This window comes from Ambystoma mexicanum, chromosome 6q, assembly GCF_040938575.1.
Source record: "Ambystoma mexicanum isolate Mex_15411 chromosome 6q, UKY_AmexF1_1, whole genome shotgun sequence".
NCBI lineage: Eukaryota > Metazoa > Chordata > Amphibia > Caudata > Ambystomatidae > Ambystoma > Ambystoma mexicanum.
Genome location: NC_090937.1, coordinates 1,094,443,828 through 1,094,456,406, shown reverse-complemented (window position 1 = coordinate 1,094,456,406; position 12,579 = coordinate 1,094,443,828). Strand labels below are relative to the sequence as shown.

Genomic DNA, 12,579 nt, shown 5'->3' with positions numbered 1-12,579 from the left:
GGTCTGAAGGCCAGAGTGTGGCCCTTTGAGTGGGTAGGATCATTGATCAGCTGTCTGAAGTTCAGCGCTTTCAGGGAGTTTGATATGGAGGTGGCCTGGAGGTCAGAGGGATCGCTGAGGCCTAGGTTGAGGTCAAAGAGGAGGATTATTTGAGAAGTGGCCTTGATATTGTGATATGAAGGTTTTCTTCAAAGGGGAGTGTAGGGTGTGGTGGGCGGTAGATGATGTGGATCGTGATGGTGCTAATGGGAGAGGTGGCGAGTTTGAGTGAGAGGAGGTCTCCATTACTCTCCAGGGAGGTGTCAAAGGGCCTTAGGTATAGGGGATTCCTCCCCTCCCCCGCCCATTGTGTAACCTTGGGGTGTGGGGGCGGTGGCTAGATTTAGTGCTGGGCCTGATCGGTGATAGCCAGTGCGTCCAGGTTGTGAGCGGTCAGGCGGTCATAGATGTCTAGGGTATGGGCGGTCATAGAGCGTGCATTGATCAAATCACAACTCAGTGAAGGTGTTTTGGAGTAGTTGTGAGGGATATTAGGTCTGTGGGCCACAAGTGATATTTTCTAATGTTAATGTGGGGTTATGGTAATTAGCAGTGGAGAGATGAGGGTTTGATGTTTGCTAGCAGTATGGGGCAATCTATGGGGTCTGTTGTTTTGGCTGCCTTTACCTGCGTGATCAGCATGGGTTATATCGGGAGTTCAGCTGATCTATTGGGGGGGGGGAATAGGGGGTGAAACACCAGCAAAGTCATTTGCAGCAGTATTTGGGGGAACGCAAGCAAAGTCATTTGCAGCAGAATTTGGAGGGGCATTTGCACTAATAGGCCAGGGGTATGTAGAGAATAAGCATATGGTTGTCCTGTGCATGGTAGTCATGATTTCTAGGAATGGCGGCGAGGCTAGCAGCAGTTGCTTGAGTATGAAACAGATCTGCATTGATCAAGTTGATGCGCAGACCAGCGTGTTTGCATTGTACATTGCGGTTGGGCACGAGTGTCGGGCAAAGTCGAGATGCGCATTTGTAGAAACCTAAGCCTAGATGCGAAGACGTGGACGGGCACAAAGCAACTGAGTAATCGTCCGCCTACGGAGAGAGGCATTCCTGAGGGTCGCAGAGCATGGCGTTGAATGCAGTGGCTGGAGGGCTGGTCGCAGAGGTCTCCTATTGTCATTAGGGTGCTTTTCAAGTACTGCTTAAGGAGTGCACCAGACGTGCGGATGTAGGTGCCAACACTGCATTGTTTGTTCTTTTTTGGGCGTGGACTTTGACTCGAATTAACGTGTTCTGTGCATGCTTGTAGAATGCTGTGGGGAGCGCCGGGTCAATGAAGTAGCCCGAGTCGGCAGCAGCAGTTAGGGTGCCTGCTCGCGACCGCCCTGCGCAGTATTATTTTCTAGATAGTTTTGCTGGCTGTGTGGGTTGCTATGCAGCCTTTTAAACTATTCGGGTGCCTCACGCGACATATTGGTCAGAAGAGATGCCGGCATGAGAAAGAAGGTAGTCTGCATGACAGGATATGATTAGCGCACACAAGGTTGATACACTATTTCAAATGGGCAATTGGTTTTGCGTTGTTTTACTTGGGGATATGATTGGAGAGGAACGATAGCATAGTGTCGACAAAAGCATGGCAGCGGCCATCTTTGAAGTGTTGTGTGGGCCTTCACACAGAGTGATTCTACCAGGGCTGATGGTGCTGGTCTCTAAAGGGGTTGCGTGTTCCCAGCTGCAATAACCACGAAGATTGAATCGTATATTGTATCTAGTGACATTCATTTTTACAAATCAAAGAATTTAAACTATTGAAGAGAAGACCAAGCATTGCCCAAGCCAAGGGGCAACCCTTTTGTATAGTGAAACCAACCTTTCCAAGAGTTAGGAAGGCAACCAACTGCACGGTGAAGCTGCTAACACTCAAGTGGTCTAAGATACAAGTATACCAATATTACCTGAAGCTGAGAGAGTGGCACCAAGGGTTTTGGTAATTAAATGGGACTGATAACAGGAATGTGCGAGTAAAGCAGGGGAGAAGTGAGACTTGTGGGCAGACCCGGGTTGTAATTTTGGCAGACGGGAGAGGCAACAAGGCTACCTCTTTGATAAAGTTATTAAAAGGAAGAGTGCCTTGCATACCTGAAGAGGTTGAAGAGACTTGTCAAAACCTGCCTAAACAATTCAATGTACTGAGCTGTGGTAGTATAAAATGTTGTCAGCAGATGTAACCTTGAAGTGGTACAAAAGGTGACTGTTCTATGGTTCCAACAGAAGTAGTATGGTTATTGAGGTGGAACTAGCAGCACAAGGATGACATCCTGACAAATATGTGGGGGGTAGATCTCTCTCCTCCGCAGGAACCTCTCTCTGGAATGGTCTCCCTGCCCCCCTCAGGCTTGAGCAGGATCTTCTCAAGTTCTGGAAGCTCCTCAAGACCTTCCCTTCTCTTCATCCTTCCCTCTCCTGCTTACACCCCGTCTGCTTGAGTGACTGGCTCCCTCTGAGTTATACAGGGCACCAGGCCCCCGCTTGCACTTAGCATGTGGACCCTCACGCCGTAGCACTTGCCTTGGTTTCCCTCTCTTGCCCCCCACACCGCCCTGGAGGAATAGGAGGAATGCATCATAACCAGGATTACTATTGGTGCCATTTTCTTTTCTGCAAGTGGATCTTTCATCCAGGAACAAAAAGATTTTGTTACCAGTGGATTTGTGTTTAATGTACTTTTTCAACCAGGACAGGACAAGGCCAAACATTGTGTTAATATTGTGTTGCTATATATTTTCTGAATGTGTTTGTTGTTTAGTATGAAGGCCAGTTATGCCAGCTTAGAAACTGTTCCTTTAGCTGTCATACTAGGCAGGGAATTCCTTTGTAGAGTAGGGCAAACAAGGTATTTATATAATTTCCTTAATTAAAAGGCATATGTCGAGAAATCTACAAGCAGTTGTCCGCCTCGTGTTACTGACCCACCCCCTCCCCCCCAACAGGTCCACCCCCCCCCCCCATTTGCGGCTAGGAAGGTGAGCCCATGGTGCAAGATCCTCCCTAGGGGTCTGGGCATGCAAAACCTCATTGGGAGCGACTCCTCTCTTGGCAGTAAGGAATCCCATTACAGAATGGAACTCCCTGTTCAAACCAGCTTGTCGGCATATATGAATATGGAAAAGACTATCTCCTGCAACAACATTTTACAAAAAGCCTTTAACAATCTGGCTATAGGTAACCCTGAAAACAACCTAAATGCCCCAATCATAAAAACAGGACACTATTCAAATTGTTTGTGGCATGTATAAGAAGAGGACAGACGGTAAAGCATGGGGAGACTCCTACAGAGGCAGTGGGACTGCAACGCAGAAGCAAGCCTCTACAGTACTGACATCACGGAGGGGCAGAACCATTCTTGGTCACGGAGCCAGCAGAAGCAAGGAATAGAAGCCCAGGTTGAAACAGGAGCAGAGACGGAACAACGCTGGTCATACTTCAAAATTAAATCATTTCTACATTACCTTTTCATGTGTTCTTAGACAGCTTTATTCAGATACATTTAAATACAACCCTGAAACGCCTAGTGTATTCTGTCACACTTCCAAATTAAAATGAATCACACACCATTTGAAATCAAAACTTCAATTGCTCCAATTTTGAATCATGTTATTTATGTATTGTGAGCAGACTCCATTTAGAAGATTCAAAATCGTTTTGCTCATGTTTCCATAGACTTATAATGTGATTGTTTTTGACAATTTATGGCTATTGAAATAAAAACATTTCTCGAAGGCTTTATTTAAGCTAGTCTATCATTTATGATAATTCGTGTATGGATACCTATTTGAATCAGAAATGCAAGTTCAATTTTCCATTTTTGTTTGTTTGGATTAGCGCAACAATAACAGGCAAACTGTGGTATAAGAATTTCTATTTTAGACCAGTTTGCATATTTGCAATGTTCTCCGCGACTTCCCCATCATTATGGGTTAGTGGACCACAAGTGTGTAATTTCAAAGGTTTTAATAAAACAATCAAAATATTCCAACCAAGACAGTCTTCTCTTGCCCCATATCGTGGGCGAGATTATATATGTCTATGGGCCATACAACAACCAAATCTAAACAATTGTGTGAATTGAGGCTAGTGGATTGCATCCAAATCAGTCAGCCCGGCCGGGGCTCCAGAGTTTGATAATTATTGCTTCAATGTCATACAACCCATATTCACGGATGTCATAATGGTCTGTAGGACAATTCTAGTCTCCTTCAGTTTGAATATAGTACAATTCCTTGACATATTGACCCATGTGTCAGCCGGTATTACATTAATCAAGGTACCATCGGCTAATTCTGTCACCAATATTGCAAGATCGCCAAATTCTAGAATGCACATTATCAATTATTGGCAAATACCACAGAAGAAAGGCAGGATGATACTGCACTGGAATAGATTGTTTCTTCTTATTTTCCAATAGTCAGCAGCAATTACCATAACAAGCTTACGTAAAATTAAACTAAGATCTCATTTCATATAGGGGTAGAACACTGGTGGACATGACTAAATACAGGTACACAAGCAGTGTAGAAAGCATTCTCTGAACCAAACATCCTAGTTCAAAGATAAACTAGCAGATCTCATTTGCATCTCTGTGGATGTGTTCTTGGACACCAGTCCTTGGATATTTTTTACGTCTTCCAAAATGTACCTTTAGCTCTTAAATTATATAAAAGCAGTTTTATATTAGAGGGTTATTGTGGTCTGAACTGTGTGGCATTACATTTTACATCTCCTTTCCAATCAAACACAATTTGTTCTCTACCCATAGAGCTCCCAGCTTTTCCTGTCGGGTAGTCTCACGGTGCCCTTCCTGAAAGTGGAGATGCACCCGCATCTCACATGCCAATGCCTATAGAGGAAGTATGCGTTTTTTTTTTTTTTTTTAGTTGTGCACGGTTCTGGAACATAAGGAAGTTGAGAGGTGATGGCCGGCAGAGGTGCTTGCCGCCTTCTGCGCTCTCCGTTAATAAATACTTGCTGGTCGTTTATATCACTACCCAACATTGGCAACGAGGATTGGCGAAGGAAAGCACAGAGGTGGAACAAGATGTTTGAAACATACATTGTGGCCATGGGCAGAGAGTTCAATGTATCCAGGAAACGAGCATTGTTACTCCTTTGGGCCTAGTGGGCCAGCCACAGTGTCTACGACAGCCTTCCAGAACCACAGGGAGAAGAAGCAGGAGACCTTGATGAATTTACATTGGCCATGAAAAAAAAAAAATGGAGGACATTTTTTCGCACAAAAATAAAGAAATTGAACATACGAGAGACATAAAAGTTATTTCAAAGAACATAAGGCCCTGTGGAACCAGTGGATGGGTGTGTGGCTGGCCCGAGGACACTGAGCCCTAAATTCGAATTCGGCACTTTAACAAATTCCCTGATCTGGGATCAGCTGGTGAGGTGCACCAACAACCGCAGAGTGCAAGAAAAATTGCTGACAAAAGATATGAACCTAGAACAAGCCATAGAGCTCACCAGAGGTTTTAAGCAAATGACGCAGTACATGAAGGAGATGAAGATAGAAAGGTACAGCAAGTGAAAGAAAGGGCGCTAGCACTAGGAAGGAGTGATCCAGCTACAGATGCTTAAGATGTGGAAATACAAGACATGCATTAACAAGTGTGTTCTGACAAGCAGGGAATGCTGAGTGCATCAGGTGTAGACGCAAGGGTTACTTTTAATGTCTAAGGAGAACACCATTAATACTGTGGAGTACAGGCAAAGTCAACAGGAACAAGAAGTGATGACAACACCTCAAAGCGGATGAAGGAAAACCCCGGCACATATTTGAAATATCAGCAGTGTCGGGAGGGAAGGTCCAGCAGACATCTTTCACATTGATGGTTCCAATGTGTCCAAGGTAGACAGCGCTTCGCCATAGACAATTATCTTGAAGGAAACATTCACACGAACCCTGTCAAGAGGATTGCAAGAATTAGAACCACCTCACGTCCACCCGTGTTATTATGGCGAGACAGAGATTGAATTAATAGGGATGTTCCGAGGGCCTGTTGGCTACAAAAGGAAGGAACGGTGCAGTGAACATCCTAATAGCAAAAAAAGGGATCTTCTTTGCTAGGAAGGGAGGAGTAAACGAACCTAGGGGGTTGCATACAGGCAAGTGCACCCATTCCGGTGACGATAGCAGAAGTGGATGGCAAACAGGCCTCAGAATTCCCTATGGTGTTCACAGAGAATTTGGGGAAAGCCAAAGGATTTTGAACAGTATCAAAATGAAGAAAAAAAGCACAACCAGTAGTGCATAAAGTGTGACCAGTTCCCCACCACATGAAAGAACAGCTACATAAGGAACTTGATGGAATCCTGAAGAGATGAGTGATAAAGCGGGTGTATGGTACAGAGCGGGTGTATGGTACGTAGTGGCTATCTCCGGTACTGCTTGTAGCAGGCAATGGGAAGTCGCTTATGCGTTGACTTGAGAACACTTAAGAATATTTTTGTGGAGAGACACCCCTTACCAGTAATATCAGAAGTCTTGGCAGTGTTGGGAGAAGTGAGTTGGTTTACAGTGATGGATTGGTCCGCTGCCTATCACCAATTACCTGTCACAAGAGTGTTAAGATGTTACAGCATTCATTACGCCGGAAGGGACTTTTAAATACATTGGGATGCCATTTGGGTTGGCGTCAGCCACAGCTGTTTTTCAGCACGTGATGAAGGTTTTGGAGGCTGTCAGCAATGTGATTGCGTTTCAGGAAGATATTCTCATTTTTGCCAATTGTGTTGAACAACATGACAGGGTATTTATTGAGAAATGTGTTCAAAAGGTTGTGTGAGTCAGGGCTTACAGTGGAGCTCCGCAAATGTAAGATTGTGGAACGTGAAGTTGAGAATCTTGGGCACAGAATTTCAGATCAAGGAATATCGCCCAAACAAAATCTAGAAGAAGCCATTAGTAAGGCCCCAGCACCACAGGATACAGATCAGTTAAGATCATTCATGGGCATGGCAGAGTTCTACCACACGTTTGTCATCAATTTTGCCTTCATCTCGACTCCATTGAGAGCATTACTGAAGAAAGGAGTGCATTTTTTGTGGTCAGGTGATTGTATTAAGTGTTCCAGGAAATCAAGAAAGGGATTTCCAATGCACCTTCTGTAGGGGGGTTTGTGAGCGCATGTAAAATGGTGTTGACAGTAAATGCCAGTTTATTGCGCCTGGGAGTGTCTTCGTCACAGTTGGACTGTGTGAAGGAAGGAAGAACATGTGATAGCTTTTGCATCTAGACCATTGAGGGGTGCTGAGAAAAATTATTCAGTTGTGGAGAGAGAAGCCTTGGCAGTATTTTGGGCTGTCATACAATTTAAATTCTTTCTGTGGGGCCAACATTTTACAGTAAAGACTGATCACAGACCATTGGTACAGGTGAAAATTGGTCCTGGGGCATACCCAGAATTTCAAAATGGGTATTAGGATTAGAAAATTATGATTTTCAAGTGTGCCATTTTCCGGGCAAGGAAAATGCAGTGGCGGATTGCCCGTCTCGACTGCCGGTGAACTGTGGCAGTGAAGGTTACCAGGGAGAAAGAAAGGAAGAAGAAATGATTGCAGTCAGTATTGAGCAGGGCGCTTTAAATGAGGAAGAATGGAGGTTGGCAGAAAGAGATAGCACAAAAAGGATGTTGAGACAGAGACCGAGTTATTGGTGGCCAGATATGGATGGTGGAGTTGATAGAGAAATAAGGAGATGCAACGTTTGCTTGGCAAGTGACAAATGCAGAGTGGTGCGTGAAACATCACGTCGGCCTGTGCAAGTAAAGGTTGCAGTGGATTTAATGGGTTCCATTCATGGGTTGGGTGAGGGATTTAAGTTTGTTGTAGTCTTAGTGGATTATCACTCGAAGCTGATGAGTGGAAGGGACCAAGAAGCATCCACGGAGTTGGTGACATTTTTTGAAAGGTGTTTTCTTGTGAAGGGTTCCCCACAGAAATTGTAACTGATAATTGGGTGCAGTTATGTTCAGGAACAATGAAAACATTTTTGACAGAGTTTGGCGTCAAACACACATGCACAGCCTGGAGCGAATGGGATGGTGGAACGTGCCAATAGGTTTCTTAAAGTAGGCATTCAAATGGCTATGAGGTTGGGGTTATTGTGGAGTAATTGTGTTGAAACACATGGTATGGAGTTATTGTGTTACACCCCAATCAGTAACGAAAGTGTCTCCTTTTGTGTCACTTATGGTAAGACAACCAGGGACAAGATTGTGTCCCATATGGTTAGGACTGGCGTGCAGTGTGAATGGTTATTCAGAAGGAGGTGATGAGGATGGTGGGAGAGGCAAAGTGTCAGTAGAAAGGAGTGTTTGATGAAAACTTCAAAAGGAAAGGAAATGGGAAGTTGGGGATTGGGTATCGATTGAGAATTCCAGGTACGGGATAAAGGTCTGGAGAGCAAACTTTTGGGACCAAAAAGAATTGCCGCTGTAAAGAATAGTGTAGTGGTTGAAAGGTGTGGTCCAAGAGCAGGCTGCAATCAAGTGAGGAGGGGGTCGGAATCTCTTAAGGATGGAGTGATGAGAAGAGGCGGGGAGGAAGTAAACAGTGTGGACGAGGAAATGAAGAGTGTTGGTGAAGAGTGTGGGTGGCCGTGTCAGCGGAAGTTAAAACTTTTCCATTCAAGTTTAAAAATGTGCTTTGTGGTCGATACAATTTCGATGCTGCCATTGGTTTCAAAAATAGTAGTTCTTTAGTTAATTTTTTTTTTTTATCCATTGTCATAGCTCAAGTTGTGATGGTTGGAGGGTGGGGGGGGTAATGTTACTTTGTTTATTATTTGTTAAGGGGAACGATTTTAAAGTGTTCCAGAACTGCGCACGGTTCTGAACACAAGGAAGTGGAGAGAAGGAGGCCGGCAGAGGTGCTTGCCACTCTCTGTTAATAAATACTTGTTTATCCACATTCCGCCTGGTTGTGTCTCTCACTACCCAACTAAGTACTTTGCCCAGCCCATGCAGAGGTAACACATTGTAGTATATTACTGCTGGCAAGTAACACTCCACAAATCCCACTGATGATGTGGGAAATGCCAACACTCGAAGAACAATAAGCTATTAACCTGCCCCAAGGAAGCACAACCGGTGCTTAATTTCTGAGGGATGGCGTTTGGCAGTGCTCAGCCCTGGCATTTATTTCTGAGACCCGATTTATTTCTTTATTTGTAAGCCTCCTAAGCCCAGTTTGATAATGATGTGGTGTTTTGACAACTTTATTATTTTAACTCTCCATCAGTCACAGTAACATATCAATCGACAACAGCGTGCACTCAAGGTCTCTGCATCCTGGCTGGCTCATTGTTATTCATTCATAAACCTGATGAGCCAGGTTGGCAGGGCTGGACTATTTATGAAAAACAATGAGATGCATGGACTAATTCTGGATACTGATGCGGGCCATGTTCGCAGACTGCTCCACTCAGACTGCATGACATTGCTGCAATTTCTATCGTCCAATAACCAGCAGGGTGGGTTGAAAACAACAGGACAGTCCCCAGCCAACAGCCCCAACACAAGGGCAAAGTCTGTGAAAAGACTCATATCGAACAGGAGAGCCAGTCATGAGTGGCATGCTATGCAACACGAGCTTGCTGCCGTGTTTGACAGGCAACGTATCAGTTCAGTAATGATTTTGCATACATTCACCCACCCATTTATCATAGGAGGAAAGCATTGTGCTCTTTTTTCCTGTGGTTAGATGATTAATATGCTCCACTTCACAAGGATAGGGTTAGAGCAAAAGGTTAAAGATGATGTGGTCATTTTATTTCCAGACATCTAATATTTTATGTTGCTTTCACCCTCAATGAACCAGTGGGAGTTAGAGCTTTAACCCAAATATGTTGACACCATGGAGCAGCCATGTGGTGCTGTATGAAACAACAGTGGGTGGCGTCAACAGTAGACAGGGAACTGCCCCCATGCAAGAATATATTTGGGCCCTGCCACTTATTTTCTTACAAATTAAGCATGGAGCACAACTCTACCAAAGAGGTACCACCACTACCGTCTGCTGAGGAAAAGCAACCAGACAGCCACCCCAAATGGTTCCACATTCTAGACCCAAAGAACAAATACCACCACTAACGCAATCATAAAGAAGCATTAGCAACAGTCACTTAAGGCCCACAATCAACCACTCACGCCAGAAATGAACCCCAGCCCCAATATAGAAAGGACACTGCTAGTCTGCCGCCAAAAAATTGCCATGACGCATGCACAAGCCAAGAGGCACATGGCAATTAGGTGCTCGCCATATATCCCCATAAGGAACTGTTACTCACGCAGCCAGCTTATGGCACATCAAGTTAAGACAAAACGTGCGTTTGACATCCCCATTTAGGAAAATCTAAAGTATTCACTTTAGCAGTTACAGACCCAGAGCCATTATGTGAATGGTTATCTGACCGTGTTACCGCTCCCCCATCAAAGTTCCTAAACTAGACTAGGTGCTCTGAAGTTCCACAGCCCACTCTGAAGGAGGCCTTGGGCTAAAATGGTCCTAAGCCCTCCAGCCTACACTGAGGTGGCCAGAAAATCCCACAGACAACGCTGCACAGGGTGCCAAACCAAAGCTATCTCAAGTCTCCAAAGCCCACGATGTAGGTGTTCTGAAACCCACCTCTGGATTACAACCACACGACAAGGCACACTGATGTGGGATGCCTGCTTCCGCCACAGGCCACATTGAGATGGGCTGAAGTGGCACCAACACCGATAGCCTTAAACCAAGCTGAGGTGGGCTGAAATCTCCTTCCCCAGGCTCATGCTGAGGAGGTCAAACATCCTCCACACCACATACCCACGAGAGCATCTTACCGGGAAAATTCACATCTAAATGACAAAACGTGTTATTGTTTACTCACAACAGGCCTTAAATTAAGGAAGCGGAAGCACAAGAAAATCAGATGACAATCTAAGGCAGAGTAGTTGTTACAGGTTCTTTTTTTGGACAGCTCACTGGTGTAGTGGTTAAAAAACGAGTTGACAAAGCCATACTCTGCTGAACTTTAACAGGATATTTATTTTATTGAATTAGTGTTTTCCGCTAGCCCTAACCAGAGGGTCTTTGAGCGCCTTTCATGGATGACTGTCCGATACCCACATTTCCACTTACGACATATACTTCCCGATCTTACCCAAACGCACCAGTCACCTAAAATCTCTGCCATAACCCAACAACCGGGTAAGATTGGATGCAGTCTTTGGGGACTCTGGAGAAAGCTAATTTGAGACGGTAAACTGACAACTACGCCTCCCACGTGATGGTCTGTTGGGAGTTACACTTCTCCAAGCGCAAGGATACAGTACTGCAACAAGAAACAATTCACAAATTGCCAGATAAAGATGCATCCAAATGCCACTGTTGTGAGATCTATAGCCATGCGAAACCCTGTCATTACTCTGACTGCGGCTGCTCGGAACCAACCCTTGTAGCGAAATCCAGCAAAAACTAATTTAAACAAAAAACCAAAGACAAGCTTGTGATGCTTAATTATGTAAATGCAGTTGGGGGGGTCGAAGAAGAGAAATTACAAAATCATATGCATCTTATTGCAACGTTGATAGGGAGCGAGGGTCCACGACCTTATTTATCCGCATCTACCCTTCGCCAGTCTGCGATGAAAGTTCCGCTCTCACGCGGTTTTCTACCCCATACATAGCCTTTCTTCTAGCAACTAGCCACACCCACATTGACCTTCCCTGTAACAGCAGTAATCACTGCACACTCTCCTTCCGTCCAGGAAAGCCAATTCGTTGGCAACGAACGTCTCTTGTACCCTCGTGTACTAGATGCCTATAATGCACCAAACCTGCTTTACATCCCTCTTTCGCTCACTCTACATGTCCGCAGCCACACTTCCAGGGGACCAGTTATCTCTGTCAAATGCAACCACCGTGGTTGTCATCCCATACTGCCCTCACGGCCCATGCAGTCTCTTACACTGTGACGTGCCCGGATCCCCGCACCACAACCGGGTCGGGCTTGTACTTCAGCAGCTGCTCCTCTAGCGCGCGTTCCTCGCTGCCCTCCTCCTCTTCCTCGTATATCTCATCGAAGTCAGCCATAACTACAGGGGACGAGCTCATGCGGAACGTGGAGTCTCGGTGTCAAGACCGGCCCGCGGGAACTCCCGGCCTCGTCTTACCACCACCTCAGCCATGGCTGTGGATCCGGCTGCAAACAATAACATCCTGCGCCGCCGCGTCACTCGGCGAAACTCAGGCAACGGCGCAAGCCCGGTCCTCAGCAGCGCGTGCCGATGACGTCACTGACAGCTGCGGGAGCGCGCTTTGCTTTCAGGAGCTGGTGACGGTAGGAACTTGTGAGTGCGACATTACCTGTTCGAGCCGAAGCACCGGCTGGCGGATGACAGTGGGACTCATGACTGAGCCCGTGGTTCAAGGATTGGGTATCTCAATCTGAACTGTTAAAGCGGGGATTTAGAGTGAACGAACATATCCGGTTCCCAATGCCAGAGTGCAAGACTTGATGTTTGGCAACGCCCACGTGT

The 12,579-nt window shown here is 45.5% G+C and overlaps 1 protein-coding gene across 3 annotated transcripts in view; it reads right to left on the bottom strand.

The window, feature by feature from the left end:
• Positions 1 to 12,333, bottom strand: part of CHIC2 (cysteine rich hydrophobic domain 2) — a 470,301-nt gene extending 457,968 nt beyond the window's left edge. For 2 of the 3 annotated variants that reach the window (XR_011282276.1, XM_069631652.1), the window contains exon 1: positions 12,009 to 12,296. Coding sequence is in view for 2 of the 3 variants with exons in the window: in XM_069631652.1 (XP_069487753.1) it covers positions 12,009 to 12,154 (146 nt within the window). In the remaining variant the exon portion in view is untranslated. Of the gene's footprint in view, positions 1 to 12,008 lie in introns of all 3 variants that reach the window. The other variant, XM_069631651.1, reaches the window with a different exon arrangement.
• Positions 12,334 to 12,579: the final 246 nt, after the last annotated feature.